This window comes from Epinephelus fuscoguttatus, linkage group LG14, assembly GCF_011397635.1.
Source record: "Epinephelus fuscoguttatus linkage group LG14, E.fuscoguttatus.final_Chr_v1".
Lineage (NCBI taxonomy): Eukaryota > Metazoa > Chordata > Actinopteri > Perciformes > Serranidae > Epinephelus > Epinephelus fuscoguttatus.
Window position 1 is genome coordinate 30536354 of NC_064765.1, and position 17667 is coordinate 30554020.

At 41.0% G+C, this 17667-nt stretch overlaps 1 protein-coding gene across 1 annotated transcript in view; it reads right to left on the reverse strand.

Moving 5' to 3' along the window:
- Positions 1–17667, reverse strand: part of eipr1 (EARP complex and GARP complex interacting protein 1) — an 83652-nt gene that overhangs the window by 58715 nt on the left and 7270 nt on the right. Inside the window, exons 3-4 of the mRNA XM_049595263.1 lie at positions 9148–9280; positions 6368–6524 (exon numbers count right to left, since the gene is read on the reverse strand). Coding sequence (XP_049451220.1) covers positions 6368–6524; positions 9148–9280 — 290 coding nt within the window. The remainder of the gene's footprint in view (positions 1–6367; positions 6525–9147; positions 9281–17667) is intronic.

Genomic DNA, 17667 nt, shown 5'->3' on the forward strand with positions numbered 1-17667 from the left:
TTTTTAGTCTACATCATGATATACCCTATATATTGTAATATATCAAAATCTCCTTTAAAGTTATACAGGCTACTGAAATACAAAATTATTAAATAAACTACAGTACTGTTTTTTACTGTACTGTTCTAATAAAGTTATATAAAGTACTGTTATAATAAAGTTAAAGTATTGCTATAATTGAATTAATCAAAATGAAACCACTGGTGCTTTTATTTTGAAGCACCTGGCTTGGCTCGGGCTGGAAGTGTTGATGTTTTAGCTGTGAAGTGGAAGCTTCCATTCAGCAGTCAGCACAAAGTTACACCATTACCACAGCGTTGTTAAACATGATGATTCGTTCACTGTAAGCTGGAAACAAACTAACAGCTCTCATCAGTCCTTACATGAATAATATTTGCAAGTTGCAATGGTGCTCCGTGGTCGCAAAATGCAACTAAATATAGTAGTGGTCTGGAGTCCTGCAGCCCCTGAGAAACACATCTCACCTGCTCACACACTATTGCTTGGGAAAAAGTGATCTGGATGGGTGGAGGACTGTGTGTGATGCATCATGTATGTGAGTCTTTCTTTGTGTGCCTGTCTGTGAGAGTGAGAGAGTCGAAATGCCAAAGTGGGTCTCATGTTAGCAGCTTAAAAAAATGACACAACCATTTCTATTCAATGTTCGCAATATAGTCATTGTACATATCCCATTTGGACAATATATTGCCCACCCCAAGTTATTTGCAGATATTGAAAGGCAAATCTTATTAGATCGGATAAGGGAGTCTGATTTGATTAAGTGGATTCAATATTCAAGATTACCAAGTTGTAATGAACTGGAATTATCTTTAATGCCCCTTCCACTTGCCTGAACTTCACAAAGATTATTTTTTGACAAAAACCTGTTGGTCATAGAGGAAAAATCACCAGACCTGCACCTTCAGTGTTGTACCTGCATCTTAGTGTTTTCTCTAAGATGTGGTTGAAAAGATTGCAAAGGCCCTATAATCGACTGATAGCTCACATCATATGCACACACACACTAGGCTGCGTCTGCATGAGAGCCCACTGCCGGGGTCCAATTGATTGGCACTGGGGGACCCTCACAGTGAAAATCACGCTTAGTGAACACCAAAAAATCAGCCCACACACTCAAAGACACACTTTTCCATGTCTAGCCACATACACAGACAAACAGCAGAGACGCTATCGCACTACAGGATAAAAGAGACTCGACATATACAGCCAGACTTCCGAGTGAAAGCCTTTGAGTCTTTCACTCAAAATAATCATACCATAATACACATGATTGCATTCATGTGTGTGTGCACAAACACACAATCAAATCCACAAACACCTCCTACCCCCTCCTGTCATCACCCCACTTTAGAAAATCAACATTGTTGCCTTTTGCTCTTTACCATTCCCTCCTAGGGCCCTGATTGGCTCAAATGGCTCCACGGGAATCGATTTGCTCTACCCAATCGAAACCAAGTGTGAGAAGAAGAAGAAGCAGAAGAAGGAAAAAAACAGCCACGGTACACACATAAGGAACAAAAAAACACATGATTTTTCCCTAGCTTTGTTTAGCCCAGTTTTTTTCGGGTATATTTTGCCGATATTTCCATTCAGAGCACGCTTCACAACAGGACAGAGGCTCAAATGTTTGCCCACCCAAACAATGAGGGGATTTGGAGGAAGGAGAAAGTGTTATTGTTAGTGGGAGTGGAGGGACACCAGCTACTGGATAACACACACATGAAGGATGCTGGCTACACACAGGCAGACACGCTACAGTGGACGCAAACACACACAGGGCAGGTGAACAAACACACACAAACACACACATGAAACAGACAAAAGCCTCATAAGAGTACGAACTCCAATCTCTTTACTCTTTGTCTGCTTACACACACAAACATGCACACATACACAGGCTGGTGCAAGCTGCCAGTATTATCAGAGTGAGTGGGGATAAGTGTGTGTAGCTCTGTGTGTAGCTGTGTGTGTGTGTGTGTGTGTGTGTGTGTGTGTGTGTGTGTGTGTGTCATAGGGAGATGGAGGAGGTGGGCAGCAGACCAAAGCCATCCATCTAGGGGAGCCAATAGTGAACAGCATAGGCTACAGGCTTCACAGCACCGAATTCACACTCCCACCACACACACACACACACACACACACACACACACACACACACACACACACACACACAGTGTGGTGCCCTTGTGAGGGTTACAGCTCTCAGGGTGTTAAGATGGAGGAGCCCACAGCCATCAATCTTTACCCAGCAGCCTTGCTTGACCTGCCCTCTGACACAAACACACAAACACACACACACCACATATATACAATACACATACGTGGGTGCAACCCTGCACATACAAAACCCTCCTCTTTTCATATATACAAACACAATCTCTCTTCTTCTCTTTTGTGCTCTTTTTGTGAGCTTCTCTCCATCTTTCTCTCTCCATCTTCCTCACTCCCTCTCCATCTTTATCTCTCCCTCGCAGACACCTGCTACAGAATGCATCACGCTAACTGATTGGCGCCTCTAAAAATGATAGCAATCATGAGGCAGCCGATGAACAGCAGACTAAAAAGGGGAATGACCATTGATTTTCATTCTCATAGGCGTGAGTTATGGCGAGGCATTGTGCACAGGAGCTCCGACTGTAAGACAAAAGGATCGGGCCGAGACTACAATGTGAGATGTGGGCCAGTCAATAGTCTGAGCCAAAAAAATAAAAACACTCATATGGAGGAGAGATACAGGGAAAGAGAGGGAGATAAGAGAAAGAGGAGAGGAGTCTGATGGTGAGAGTGTAGGCTATTTCAGTTTCAGTAGGACATGTCCATCTGTCCCTGAGTATGTTTCCACTGCTCACAGTAGTTTCTAAATGGCTCCCATGTAGTTGATGACTTAAGGAAAATCCTGCCTAAAACTGCCTGTAGGTTGTTTGTTTCTTTGTTTGAGGTGGGCAAATCAAACAGCAAAGTGTCTGGCAAGGCTTTTCAGAAAACTGCTGAATGAAATGTGGTATAACATATTGTATTAAACACCACATTTGGCTCTGTGTGATGTATAAATTGAGTACCACACTCAGAAAACTTAAAACCGCACTATGGGGTTTAAAGGATAGGTTCACATTTTTCCAGTTTTCCAACAGTTGTTGGTCCCTGTAATCAGTCCTTCTATACTGGCCATTGAGAAACTCCTCCCCTAACTCAACTCCAATCCAGGAATGTAACAAAGAAGGAATTTTGATAGACACTAGGGAAGGAAATCTTTGGAAATCTCTTGATAAGAATCTGATTCTTGGTGTCACAGGCTGATTCTTTACTGATCAAGATAAAATAAGATAAAACTTTATTCATCCCATGGGAAATTACTGCAATACAAAGTGGGAAGAGTGCAAATACAAAGATAACAAAAAGGTGCAAATCCAAAATATACACAATACATACAATGGAAGGTAACAGCGCCCAAATGGTGTATGTACAAACACGACAGTTGGCAGGACGGGACCATGGACAGGATGGGTGTGACGTTTTGACAACATGCTTTGTGTTCGACCCACTGTAGATTTAAAAAGCAGCTGATACCAGTTAGTGGCTAACTCAAAGAAGAAGATTGGCGGCCAAAAATGTCCACAAATTGGGAAAACAATGAGTCTGGAAGCTCTTACCCTCTGAGCAGAAGACGAGATTAGCTGCGATATAATGAACAGTAAATGATTGTTACTGCCATGTTATGCCATTGTTCTTGCTTAGAAAACACTGCTGACATGTATGTCGTGTGTCACACTATAGGCTGACACTATTGTGCTAAATCTTGACCGTCACGCCTCTTTTGATTCTACGATGTCGGAATGCTATGTAAAACCACACACTGGAGTAGAATGATGTCACCCTCATGTGGTTCTGTATAAAAATGCAAAGGAGGCATAAAGAAGGGACTTCAAAGCAGCAATAGAGCGTGATCTATGTATAAAAAGGGCTTCACTCTGTCTGTCCTTCCATCTTTTTGACAACCAATCAGCTGATCAACTCCACACATAGCGGGTGTATTGCTGAGGACTCAAGGAGGTATAGTGTAGAGTGTGAACTCTTGGGATCAACAGAATATATTTATTAGCAGAGTGCTACGTACACAGTGTGTAGTGTGTTGGATGCCTATTAACTGTTACACCACCAACCAGCATGCAAGGTACAGCTCGCTCTTTATTAGGGATGCACCAAATATTCGGTAACCGAATATATTCGGCCGAATATTGCAAAAAAACACACATTCGGTATTCGGTGGAATAAGTGAAAAGCAAGGCCGAATAATAGCGGTGTGTTTTGATAACGCAATCAAACAGCTTGCGGTGATGGACAGAGTAAAATGTTGGCAGTGTGGCGATATTTTACTCCGTCCGGCACCGCACTCACATTTGCAACTAAAAATAGTTTTGTGCGGGCAAAATAAATCATTCAGCATGCTGTGTGAGTACAGATTTCAACCAGCAGCAGAAAGGAAAGGCGAATCACACCGGTTGTGGGTTGAACGGGGGTCACAGACACAGACAGGAATACGTATTCCTGTCAAATACGGTGGCGCATTATAACGGCTTACCGGCGACGGAGAAGTCCGGCTCCAGGTGAATAACTTGTTGTCACGACTGCCCAAAAGTACCTGAACAGCTGAGCCATGGCAGCACAAAGTATGTGGCGTATCAGAGGAGAAACGAGCCGTTCACATTTCTCTCTCTGTGGCAGGTAACGGTCCACAAACCTCACCGCACTTTAGGGACTGTTCTTTACTTATGAAGGGGAGGAGGGTGACTGGTTGATTTTTATTTCATTTATTTATTTTATTTTGATCGACCCTATGTTCATCACTGATTGATGCTGTTTTTGAAGCATGAATAAGTCAATAAGTAATTTATTCCATTGAAATATCATTGATGTATTATAGAAAAGTGATTTATCTTTTTATAAATGACAAAAGGCACATCTGCCTCATTTTTGCTGTGGTATCGTGATACTACTCAGAACCGTGATACTTTCACTGGTATCGTACCGTGGGTCCCAATTTTGGTACCGTGGCAACACTAATCTGGAGGAGGTTCATCTGCAAAAACTAATGAAAAACTAAAAAACGGCATTCGGTATTCGGTACTCGGTATTCGGCCAAGCATTTAATATTATTTGGCTTCGGCCACAAATTTTCATTTTGCATCCCTACTCTTTATCACTCGCTACAGTGCATTGGACAACAGATGAAGAAAAAGACCAGAGATGTTACATTACAGTAAACTCAAATACTTCATGCATCAGCAATGTAACTTTTGGAACAACACTTTTGTTACCTTCAATAGCAAGGCTTTAACTTCACTGAGAACGTCAACTGTTTGTGTGTGCTTTTGCACCCAAATGACGCATATATTCTAGCATTGCTAGGTGACGCAATTACGTCACGGCAGGTGTACTGTTCAGGAGCCTAAAAAGTGCAGTGTCGAGTGTGAAGTTGTTTTTAGGCTCTTACTCCAGCATGCTGTGTAAAAAAAAAATTTACTTGTGTCCTTGCTCTACTGAAGTGCAATACAGAACTTAGCTGGTAGTTAAGCTGAATGGACTTGATGATGGCCATTGTCTGACAAACAGGAAAACGCAGAGAAAAGTATGTGAGACAGTAAACAGCTTTGTTTTATATTAAAAAAAAAAAAAAAATCTGTGTCAGTCCAGACTCATTCAATGTTCCACCGTCCGTCAGTTCTACAACTGGAGATAGTCTAAGACTGCAAAGAACTTACAGTGATACTCTTTGGTAGCCGGGGTTGCGCGTCAACCATTGTGCAACCTTTTGTTGCACAAAATGTGTCCTTTCTTTGTGCCGTAAATCAAGCCTCCATTTTCGTTAGAGAACATACCCAGTGGCAGACAAAACTGTAAAATGAAGGTGAGGCTTATAGGGAACCAATCTAAACACTGATAGTGTCATTATTCTATAGCCATTACATTGTACAATCAACATTTACTTCATTAGTTAAAGCAAAAAACTTGTCTATTTCAACTTTAACATTTATTTTACTTTTTTACTTTTTTACCAAAGATTTGGAAGCTAACAAAAATAATCACATAAATGATGTCAATGATAATTAAGTTGTATTTATATTAATCACTGTATCACATGAATTTTGTGACTGCCTCAACTATGAGAAGGCCTTATTGGACCTCTCATGCTTCTGTTTATAGTCTATTTGGGCCTCATTATTAGGCATCCTTTAATGCAAAAATATGTTAACTACACCCCATCCTACAAATACAATTGTGGATCGAAAGAATAATTGCACTTGCATGACTTGTGCTGTGAGCACAGATATTACCCAGCAACACCTACCAGGCAGCATTGCTGTGGGCGCTGTCGTCTAGGTGACAGAGCAGCTCCAGAGTTTGGGGATTGTGGGTGGAGTCGTCAGGTGACTCATGGCTTCCTGTCTCCCAATCAGAGGGCATCCGCCATACTGCCGCACAGGACACCACCCTGCTGTCACTGGCTGGAGGGGGACAACACACAAACACACAGACGCACACACACACAGTCATTCACAGATTGTTAGAGTACAGTTAGTGTGTGTGAGTGTGTGTGTGTGTGTGTGTGTGTGTGGTGGAAAGGCGCTAATGTGGTGACGTGGATACACTTTCCTCCAAATCCACATCACAAATGAGTTATTTTGGCACATCCACACCAGAGCCAGAGCTGCTAATTGGAACCAGTGGAGTAAATGTAGAATTGATACAGTAATTGGACTAAAAGTTTGAGGCTGGAGGGCATAACCAATCACAGAGAAGGAGAGAGAGAGAGCGAGAGAGAGAGAGAGAGAGAGAGAGAGAGAGAGAGAGAGAGAGAGGAAAAAACAGAGAGAGCAAAACAGCCTAATTTCTTTTTGGTGTAGATATTGACAGTGTGTGGGCAGGCGTTGGGCTATGAAACACTGGCGTTAGGCCTATTTGTCAAATTAAAAAGCAGCGTGGTGCGAGTCCACAGGCTCTTGAGTGGTTTTAGACAACCTTGCACTTGGAGTAAGTGGGCAAGCAATCATCTTAAACAAAAGCCTTTTCTTGCTCACATATCAGAGTGCTGGTGGGAGGTGGTATGGAAGCGCTATATGAACGCACTTGTGTATGTGTGTTTATACGTACATATTTTTGTGTGTGAGTGCATAGTGGGCTGTCTGAGCCTCAGCCCGGTCCAGAGTGGCTGTCATCCTGTGAACTCAAGCATGTAGAACTCAGAGACAGAGACAGAGAGGGAAAAGTGAGGAAGCAAGGGAAGAGAGTGGTGGAGGGTTGTAGGGATGGGGACGGGTACAGAGACAGTGACTGCATCCTGTCCCAGAAGCATCTACCCATAAAGGAAGATGGTGCACTCTGCTCCTGTGTGACTCAGACACTGGCAAAAATGTTGTCATCATCAAGATCTTACATTAACAAAGCAAAAGTGGCATGAAGCCATTCTAAAAATCTGAGACACCTTTAGCCTAGAGTGTACTGTATATACTGTTTATGTATTTAAGGCTAAGATTTGGCTAATAGGCAGGATATTATGAATAAAATAAAACCATAATCTTAATTAGAGTGCCAAGGATACAATGGAATGGCAAATTGTTCATCAAAAAATGTTTCACTAGATACACACCTTGGTTACAGTTTTTCAATATTCAAATTAAATGAATCCTTAAAGGTCCAAACAGTGTTAGTGATGGGGCTCTACGTGACCACAAAACTTTCTGCCTGTGCTCACTGGTTCGAAGTATTCAGAGCTCAGTGTGAAAAAGCTGATGACTCCTGTACACCAGTCCATTTTTATCAAAATATGAATCTGATGACATCTGTAGGGTTGCGTGCTTCTGTTGCCAGGTCACTATTACACTGTCATTATCAAGCTGATTAGTGAGTGTTGAAGTCTTGCAACTTTGACACTGCTTATCTAGGGCTACGGAGTACTGCTTAATTTTTGAAACTATGCTTTTGGGCTTAACAAAAATGTTTGTTCTATTAGGAGTTATGTGAAAAAATGGGCAATGCAGTTGTCAGACTGTTTGTACTGTTACATATCGACATCAGTATCAGCCTCAAAAATATTGATAAGGGAGACTGATAAGGGTGAGTCGGAGTGAGACAGAGGCAGCTGCCCCAATGAGGAGAGGCTTTGCCTGGTCAGGCTCTGAGATAACATTATCTCCTGCCTTCTGCTTGGAGTGGTGAATTTCGAGCTCACAGTAACGTAATACAACACAGTCTTTGGCTTTTGTTTGATAGCTAATGTCGGAAAAATATTAGCCAACATTTGATAATTATCAAGATTAAATTGTGAATCGCAATTATTTAGGTCAGGATAATCATGATGTAATTTTTTTCATATCGTCCCATGCCTAGTATTGATTATACATATTTATACATCCAAGATATGCAGTTACATCTCGTCATGTGTTCAGAGAGTGGCATGATTCTGTTATAAATGTGTCAACTGAGAGGGTTATGGGGGTTATAAAACATGATTGTTAATCCAACCATTGGTGCTTGAAGCTGTTTCTCCTTGTTCTAACCACTGGGTCACTGCTGAAGTATAAAATGTCAAAGTGAATGTCATGTACCAAAATGTGAATGTAAAGGATGCCATGTCTCAACTAAACCAAATTGCAAAGTCGTTCCTTTTGGCTATAATAGGTTTTACTGCCTTCGTCTGTACTATTATTATTATTATTACATTACATAAAAGCACAGATGATGTGCATGTGACCTTCAAAGCTTTTCTCCTGCCTGTCCGTGACTTTGCAGCTGCTGCTCTTATCCCTCATGTGGGTCATCATGTCCACACATTAGTATTGATTCGATCCGGGTCTGAACATGACTTCTAACACAGTTGCTGCTGTTAGACCCGTGAAGACAGACTGGCTGTTATTGATCACCTGTTAAAGACCAATTATGTTATGATTCTCAACTAAACTGCATGTGGTCTTTAGATGGAAGAGACAAATGGAAAGAGAAAAGAATAGGAGGATATGCAAAAACAAGACAAAGACAGAAAAGCAGAATGAAAGAAAGAAAATAAGAGAGACACGATGCATAAAGAGGCAGTGAATGGAGCCAGAGACAGAAGGAAACAGTAGGACTCACTTTTGTTATAGCAGGTGGTAAGCACAGCCTTATCTGCAGGACTGGCGCCAATGTGCCATATCTCCCCAGCTTGGTGCAGAAGGACATTCTTATTAATGATGTTATTCTCATCATCAAAGTCAATGATGTGGATCTGCAAGAAAAGCAGAGACAGAGAGGAGAGATGTGTTGAGGATGAAGCCAGAGTTAAAACACTGCATGCACCTCCCTCCACACACACCAGCCACAGTTCAAAGCTCCACTCACTCCTCTGATTCCCCTGGAAAAGAAGAAGGTTCCTCTTTTTAATATGACAGTAAACGTAATTTCAAGGCAGGCATCTCTTTGGTTCTTTTCATCCCCCCCATCAACTTCACACGGCTGAAGACTTTTCATCTTGATTTGGCCTTTAAAGCAATGATTAAGACACTTTAAGAAGCCATGTTGGATTCATGGGAGTTCTGCTCATGACATGTTGGAGGAGTCAGAGGAAAAGGTACAACAAAAAGAAAATCGATAAAACTCATTCCATCCTTTTTTTTTTTAGACAAATGGACCTGCTAAAAGGGGCTGGGGATGAGGTGCATTATCCAAGAGAGCTTTTCTGTGAAAAGGCTTTAATTATGTACCTTTTAAAAAAGACATTCCATGAGAGCAGATGATCATTTATGGAGCTACATTAGCGTCAAATGTTTTGTACTTGAAAAAATAAAATTTGAAACTGAAAATTCATGTGTTGATCTTGAATTCTGAAAAATACAACAATGTATTCACAATAAAAATAAGTATATGAAATGTTTTTTCAGGTTAAATATAATTTTGATTCACTTTGGTAATTCTTTTGAATGAATAATTTATTTTCACTTTTCACTTCCATATATATTTTAACATTTGAGGTCTTATTTTTTTCACTTGCATGTTTTATCTTTTCAGATTCATATCTTATTTTTTACAGTTTCAAATCTTATTTTTTCACTTTCAAATCTTTTTTTCACTTTCAGATCTTTTTTTTTTCAGTTTCAAATCTGTTTTTTGAGTTTCAGACTTTTGACCCTGATGTGGCGTGGGGGGCATGGCATCAACTGAGAGGGGTGTGGAATCATGAGTGACAGTGCCTTCAGGGAACGTAGGAACTAAAAAAATTCTGACTCAACACTTATATACACCATATTCATGTGACTGGCAGTGTAAAAATTGATGCCAGTGACAAACTTCCATTTAGAAATCTGTTTTAGACAGTACTGAGCACCAATTGCGGTATAAGAGTGATAAATTATGCCAGATTTTGCAGTTCAACAGCCACATTTTAAGTGCTGATATGTCCGATTTCCACATAGCACTGTGAATGCAGCATAGTGTCCACTTCGCTTGCAATGATGGCATCCAGTCGGTCGGGTCAATCTGCTGGAGCCCATACATCCAGCACACAGGTGAGAAATGTTAACTAAGTTTTGGGAAATCATAACAAATATTAAGGGGTCGTTTTTGTCTGAAAAGATAAAACATGCAAGCGAAAAAAATAAAACCTCAAATGTTAAAATATATATGGAAGTGAAAAGTGAAAATAAATTATTCATTCAAAAGAATTACCAAAGTGAATCAAAATTATATTTAACCTGAAAAAACGTTTCATATACTTATTTTTATTTTGAATACATTATTGTATTTTTCAAAATTCAAGATCAACACATGAATTTTCAGTTTCAAATTTTATTTTTTCAAGTACAAAACATTTGACCCTAATGTAGCTCCATAATCATTTAGCTGTAGCTAAGCATACTCTAATTTCACAAGTCTGGTTTTGATCTGCATATTGTGTTTCTCATCAGTTAAGTAAAGTATAACAATCATGAGTGGGGCAGTAACAATATGGAACATTTTCTTCCTGTGGTATTACAAGAATGTAACTTTGTTTGCAGTCTTAATGGACCATTCAAGAAAAAAAACCCAACAACTAAATGTCTACTGAAAATCCCAAATGTTGTATTAACTGTGGTGTTAACATGTACTGTGGGTGGAACAACCAACAGTGATCTTGTAGAAAACTTCAGCTGCACCTTACGCAAACATTTTGAAAAAACTGAAGTTACATGGCATCCCTGATTGTCCATAAGAGATGTCTTTGTGTTTCAAACTTGTAAATGTAATAAGGTCTCCTCTTGCTATTTAATACGTGTCTTTTTTTCATAGCTGAAAACTTTTCTTTTATAATTTCTGTAGAAATATTGCTGTTTGGCCAGTTATTGATGAGATGAATGAAAGGATATGCTCATGAAACAGGAATGCAAGATATATTGCAAAAATTAGGTTTTTTTTGGCATGTTTTAATGGATGAGAAGACCAATACCACTTTGATGCCTGTGTGTGAAGTTTGGAGGTAGAGCTAGGATGCAATGAGCCTAGCACCTCTAAAGCTCACTAATGAACACATACCTTAACTCTTAAATCTGTGCATAAAAACATAAATGTAAAATGAGAATTTCTCGTTTTAGGGGATGTTCCTGGGATATTCAGGTCGTTTTTTCAGCTTTGGAAAATAGCTTGGATAGCTGTTCCCTCTGCTCCTGTCTTTATGCCAAACATGGCCAACTATTTCCTGACTCTTGTGCTATACTTATACCCTTTTCCCATCAAAAATAGCGCACATTTGCTGTTTTTTCTTCTTCTTTTAACCGGGAAAACCAGCTAGAATAGGCAATAGACTCCCTTCCATTGCCAGTAGACCAGAGCCCTGTACAAGCCACGTTCAAGGTCATGAACATGCCACAAAAATTTAGGTTACTTGTGTAACCCCAGTTCTCAGAGTAGAATGAGTGAGATGTGTCACTATGGATACGCAGAGAGGTGTATCCCATAATGAGACATCGAAAGAAATGCTATGAATGAGAACAGGGTTACTAAACAGTAGAGAGCAGCATGGAGCCCAGTGGAAAAAACAGATGGTATTTTGTGGCAGTGCATCATTGCATCCGTTGGAACTGGGGGAAAAAAATGCATCCACTAGGGTTGTATTTATATCACTGCCGATCCGAGCTAGAGCCGATAAATACCTGCGTGTGACCACTGCAGTATAATTTGTCCCAGGAATGAAGACAGATTATAACCTTTAACTTTAAATACAAAAGTCGAATCTTAGTGGGTTTTTTGTCCAGTGGGAGAGGGGCTTTACTCACAGACATGAGTGTAGAGCATCAATCTTCTCATCTAATTTGCATGAAAGAAAGCCATCAGATGTATTTCCCAAAATCCTAAACTTTTCCTTTAAAATGCAATTTAACCCTATGGGCCCTAGGCGTTTTTGGGGTATTTTTACTGCCTTTACTTTTAAGCTCATATCACAGTCATTATAAAGGGTACGTACACATGCTATATCTTGGGTTTTTTTTCAGGACAATCTGGGCTAATCATTTCATGTCCTCCTATGTGTCTGTATTTTATAGTAATTTTTATATCAATGAAAAAACAAATCTCAGCATAGCAAGTTGGAAGAAGACATATTCTGCCATATATGAAGAGGGGAGACTCTTTGGAATCTGGCAATATAAGAACCATGATGGTGGGACATTCTGTCACTTCACAGCGGTCCAAAACATGTGGTTTGTGCCAGGCGGAAAATGTTTGCCAGTATTTTTTCATTATTGCAAGAAATTCCATTGACTCATTCACAAGTCAAACATGTGTTTTATCTGAAAGAAACATGCAATATTTACATCTAAGATCATAGAAAAATAGTCAACCAAGTGCAATGATGTCCTCCAAGATAATATTTGCCACTTTGTTTGCAGTAAACAAAGTTTGTTGTTGTTTTTCAGTTAGAGTTATATATTGAGGCGACATTTGGGGCATTGGGGGGGGACACATGTCCCCCTCAATGTATATGGTGACTACGGCCCTGTCAGACATGCATAATTAGGCTACAGTTGTCCGGTTGCGCAAAGGTGAAGTGGCTGGTCTTGTCATACAAAGTTTGATGGAGTGTCAACTGGACAATATGGAGATATTTGCATCTTGAAAGCCGAACTACAAATGTGGATAGACAGGGAGAAACACACACAAGCCTAAGACGTGGTAAGATACGATATTCCTCACTATATGAGGTGACTGACAACAAGATCTGTATAATGGATTGTAAAGAAATTCGTCAGGTTTTTATTTTGTAGACAATTAATCTGGATTTATAGCGTGATGGGATGACAGCACAATGATGTGTGTGGTATCACTGGAAAGCTCTGCTCCTGCATTTTCATGTGATATGCGTGGCATTTCTATGCGAGCCTGCATTCACAAGTAATCCATCCAAGAGTAATGTGTGTGCAAAGCTGTATGAAAGCTCTGTTATACATAATTTTAGTGTAACTTTATCATTGTTTTTCGCTGTGAAAACATTGGACTACCGACAAGTGGTTGGTCTTGGTCGGAAAGCTACATTTCCGCTGTTTCACATGATCTGCGTGGATTCTCACTATGATGCACAGTCGCGGAGAAAATCAATAGAGAAGTACAGGTGTGAATTTGGATGCACTATGCGTCGTTCGGGCCCATAGGGTTAACAGATTTTCCCTCAACCCAGCTAATATCAAATCCTGCAGATGCATTTATAATGTGCTCTTTGTGTATGAGGTTTCCATTTTTAAATATAATTTAGTAAAGCTGTGGGCAAATTTTAGCAAGGGCGGACAGTCATTGTTTCCAGTTTTAATGCATCCCTTTTGAATCAAGCAGAATAACTGATGTTAAAACCTTAAAGTATGCGGCACCAATACTATTTGGGATACGTAGGATTTCTATTTTTGAATAAGCTGACATTGACAACTCTTGGGCGGGCTGATGAGGACCCTGAACATATGTATTATAAGTGGGGTTATTCCAAATAAGGTTGTCATAGGAATGGCTAGCAACTTCAACTCTATTTAAATTGTCAGGTAAGGCACTGAATGCTTGCTGAAACTCATACTCCCTTTCCCCCCCTTGTTCCTTGATTGGTCAGTTTTTGATATAATTTTAGACTGTGTTTTGCACAGACAACGCCTCGTACAGGTGCATGTGTTCAGAGAACATTTACCATTTAAAGATGCATACCAAGAACTTGTTAACAGTTACACCTAAACTACTATCTGCCGTAAGGTGACGGAAATACTTACAAGCTTCCTTGACCTGGTGTAATGCTGAGGTCTCGGCTGCACTTGAAAACATGTCAACAGCTGTCTAGACTTTACAGCACACAAGTTCAACAAACAAGCTAAACTTTTATCCATAAGAAGTTAATAGAAACTCCTCCTTACCGAGTTCTTTTCATTAGATGGAAATCTATTCTATGAGGGCCCTCTCAACTGAATGCAGTTCAGGGCCTACAATGCAGTAAAACAGTGAGGGTCTCAAGGTTTGATCAGACAATTAATGGCGGTTTCTCCCATAAGAGAGACACTTACAGCACCTTGGGGGACTGTTAATGGGGTTGCACTGGACAATAACTCCTGCTAGGCACTTCCACTCCCCTTCCCTGTACTACTTTTACAGGCTGAAAAAGAGGATGAAAGGAGGGGGCGTGAGGAGGAGGAGGAGAATGGCATCGTAGCGGCAGCATCCTTCAGCCTCCTCAAAGTCAGCTAGGCAGCTATTAACCTTGGGTTGGACTGCATCGAGCAAAAAATTATTACGCAAAGTTATAATTTTATGGTGGTGGGGGAGCGGTACAAATAAATTCAGGCTGGCGGGACAGGGTAATTGGAGGGCCTGGTAATAGGGTCCCCCCGAATGAACCCAGGTGTGAGGGGAGAGAGAAGTTCCAGCCCTCCTCCCCCAGGTGATTTATCCCTCATTCTTCCAGGCCTGGGGAGTGACTCATAGCCTTCAGCCACTTGGGCACCCAGCCCAGCACTTTTAATTATGTGCCGGTGGTGGGAGGAATCAAGGCAGGGAAGGGGAGAGGAGGGAGATTGGGAAGAGGGGGTAAGGGAGGGATAAAGCCAAGCTGGCTCGTGGCCCCCACTTCAGGGGCCTCTCCGCTAAAGCTCTTTAGCTGCACAGATGACAGTAAGCGGGGCGGAGGAGTAGCGAGCGGGTGAGAGGTGCCAAGCTCGGGCGCTTTATCTCGTTAGCAGCCTTAAATGCCATGCCGACGTGCCCTCCTATTTGTCATTCCAGCTATTGGTCTCTGAGGGATTTGAGAGGTGCTCTGCGAGTTAAGAGAGACATTTCCACCCTGCATTATGCTTAATGGGAGGTGGAGAGGCCAGCAGGCTTATGGATACAGCAGAAGCTATCAGGACTGAAATGCTCATCGAAAAAAGATTTTTCACATTGCAAGTTCAAACTTAGACGAACTGAGCTAACCAATGTTGGCTGGCAAACTTATGCAGAGTGAAAAAGACAATGAGCTTCATGAATAAAACGGACTGCACTGACTGAACCCGAGGTTCAAATGTAGGGTCATCTCAAAGAGCAAAACCTAAAAGATGAATAATGATCTCTGTTAGAATTTATGGCTTTGAATGCTCTTTAACAAAATAATGTCATAAAACAAAGCATAAGTCAGAAAAGTATACTTTTAACTTTTAACAACATGGGTTTGAATTCTGTTTGCTCTCAAAGTACAAACTTAAAACAACATATTAATGAAAAATAAGGCACAGCAACAAGTAACAGCACACATACATACATACTATGTGATAGCAGCAATCTTGCAGATTCTTTGCATACCACACTGAGTTACTGTAGATGTGTCTATTAATTTAGAGAGATATCAGAGTGTGCAATGAATGCATGATGCATCGTAGCGCTACTATGAGCATGAAGAAAATATGCAAGCAACTCCCATACTCATGTTGCATAAATGCTGCAAAACAGAGAGTTTGCTGTAAAGCTATCAGTGTACCGCCTTAAAAAAACTGATATAAATGGAGTTTACAGTTTTGTGTTGACTTGCGTTTTTTGTGTGCTCTCATGCTCTATTACAAGAAGTTAGTTTGTAGACATGGGCTGTTGTATCAGTCACACTTTTAGATAAGCTTCAAACAAAGTGGGTCATAGAATATGTCAACCACATCTACGGGCAAAAGTCTTTATACCTGTTCCAAATGGTCACATTACAAGCCTGTCGTTAAACCAAATACAATCAAAGATTTCTTTATCTTTGCTTGTCTTTTGCAGGGTGGGTCCCTGATCATTCTTATGAAAGTTACTCAGTGGTATATGAAGACAAAAAGTTCAACTGCCTGTGAATAAAATTATCCAGATCTTCCACATCCAAAGCCCCATACAGCAAATGCCTTAGAGACTAGGCCTAATTTACACCGCAAGCCATGCGAAGCGGTCCACTAGCATAGCGGCAGCACACGTGTATTCACACCAAAGACAAACAGACACGTCGTGCAGTGGCCGCTGCTGTCCCATCAAAATACAAACCACACCCAAACAGTTGGTGGCGGTAGTGCACCGTGTTTGCAAATCTCCAATAAACCCCAAAGAAGAAGTGAGTTTGGACCCAAGGCCCAGGTTGGACAGGTTCGCGCGCCAGTGATTATTCCAACGCTTGGAGAATTATTATTTAGCACTACAAATGGGTAAGTACATGAAATGTGCCTATCAGGTCTCGCTTGGTCAAGGGGGAGATGTCTACGGTGGCTGAGAGAGGTCACAACACATGCAAACTCGCAAAAAATCGGCATCTCTTCTATTTTTGAGCTTGCTCGCAAAAGCAGTGCGACTCGAGCAGCGCGCAGAATGGATGCGGTGTGAATGCTCTAACCTGTTAACATGCTTGCTGAAATGAAAATGCAAGTAAACAGCGACCGTTCGCAAGCACTACGCGAACGCATCGCTTGCGGTGTAAATGAGGCCTAATGCCTGACAAGGCTACTTCTGGTTTAGCCCTCTGCTAACTTGATTAGGGAAAAAATGATATAAATAATTTAATAAAATGTAATCATGTGGCTCTTCTATAATTTCAAAATGCTGACTGGGCCGAAAGTTTAATATTTGGATTTCTGACATTTCGCAAGGTTGTGATGCTCCAAAGAAAAATTAGCAACTGATTTACAGACAGCTTTTTCATGGCGAAGCCCGATGGCTTCACATGACGGACCCGAAGTTGTTGTCTCTAACCCTAACCCTAACCCTAACCCCCCCCCCCCCTCTCTCTCTCTCTCTCTATTACTGCATCTTGCTAACTCGGCCATTCTGGATGTCACTAACTCGGCTTCTTCTTCGGAGCCTTTGTGCTTCACTGTCTCTCAGGTTAACTCGTATTGCAGCAGTGCCTGAATAGCGTGACGTGTGTGGTTGTGCTGCTGCCGTGGTCCTGCCAGATGCCTCCTGCTGCTGCTGCCATCATTAGTCATTAGTCATACTTCTACTGTTATTATACACATATGATTATTGTCACACATGTATACTGCCAGATATTAATATATACTTTCAACAAGTTGTACCACAGTAGCCAGAACTATAACTATAATATTATTACTTTCAATAATGTTGTTGTAAGCTACTGTCATGACCTGCATCTCTCTCTCTCTCTCTCTCTCTCTCTCTGTCTCTCTC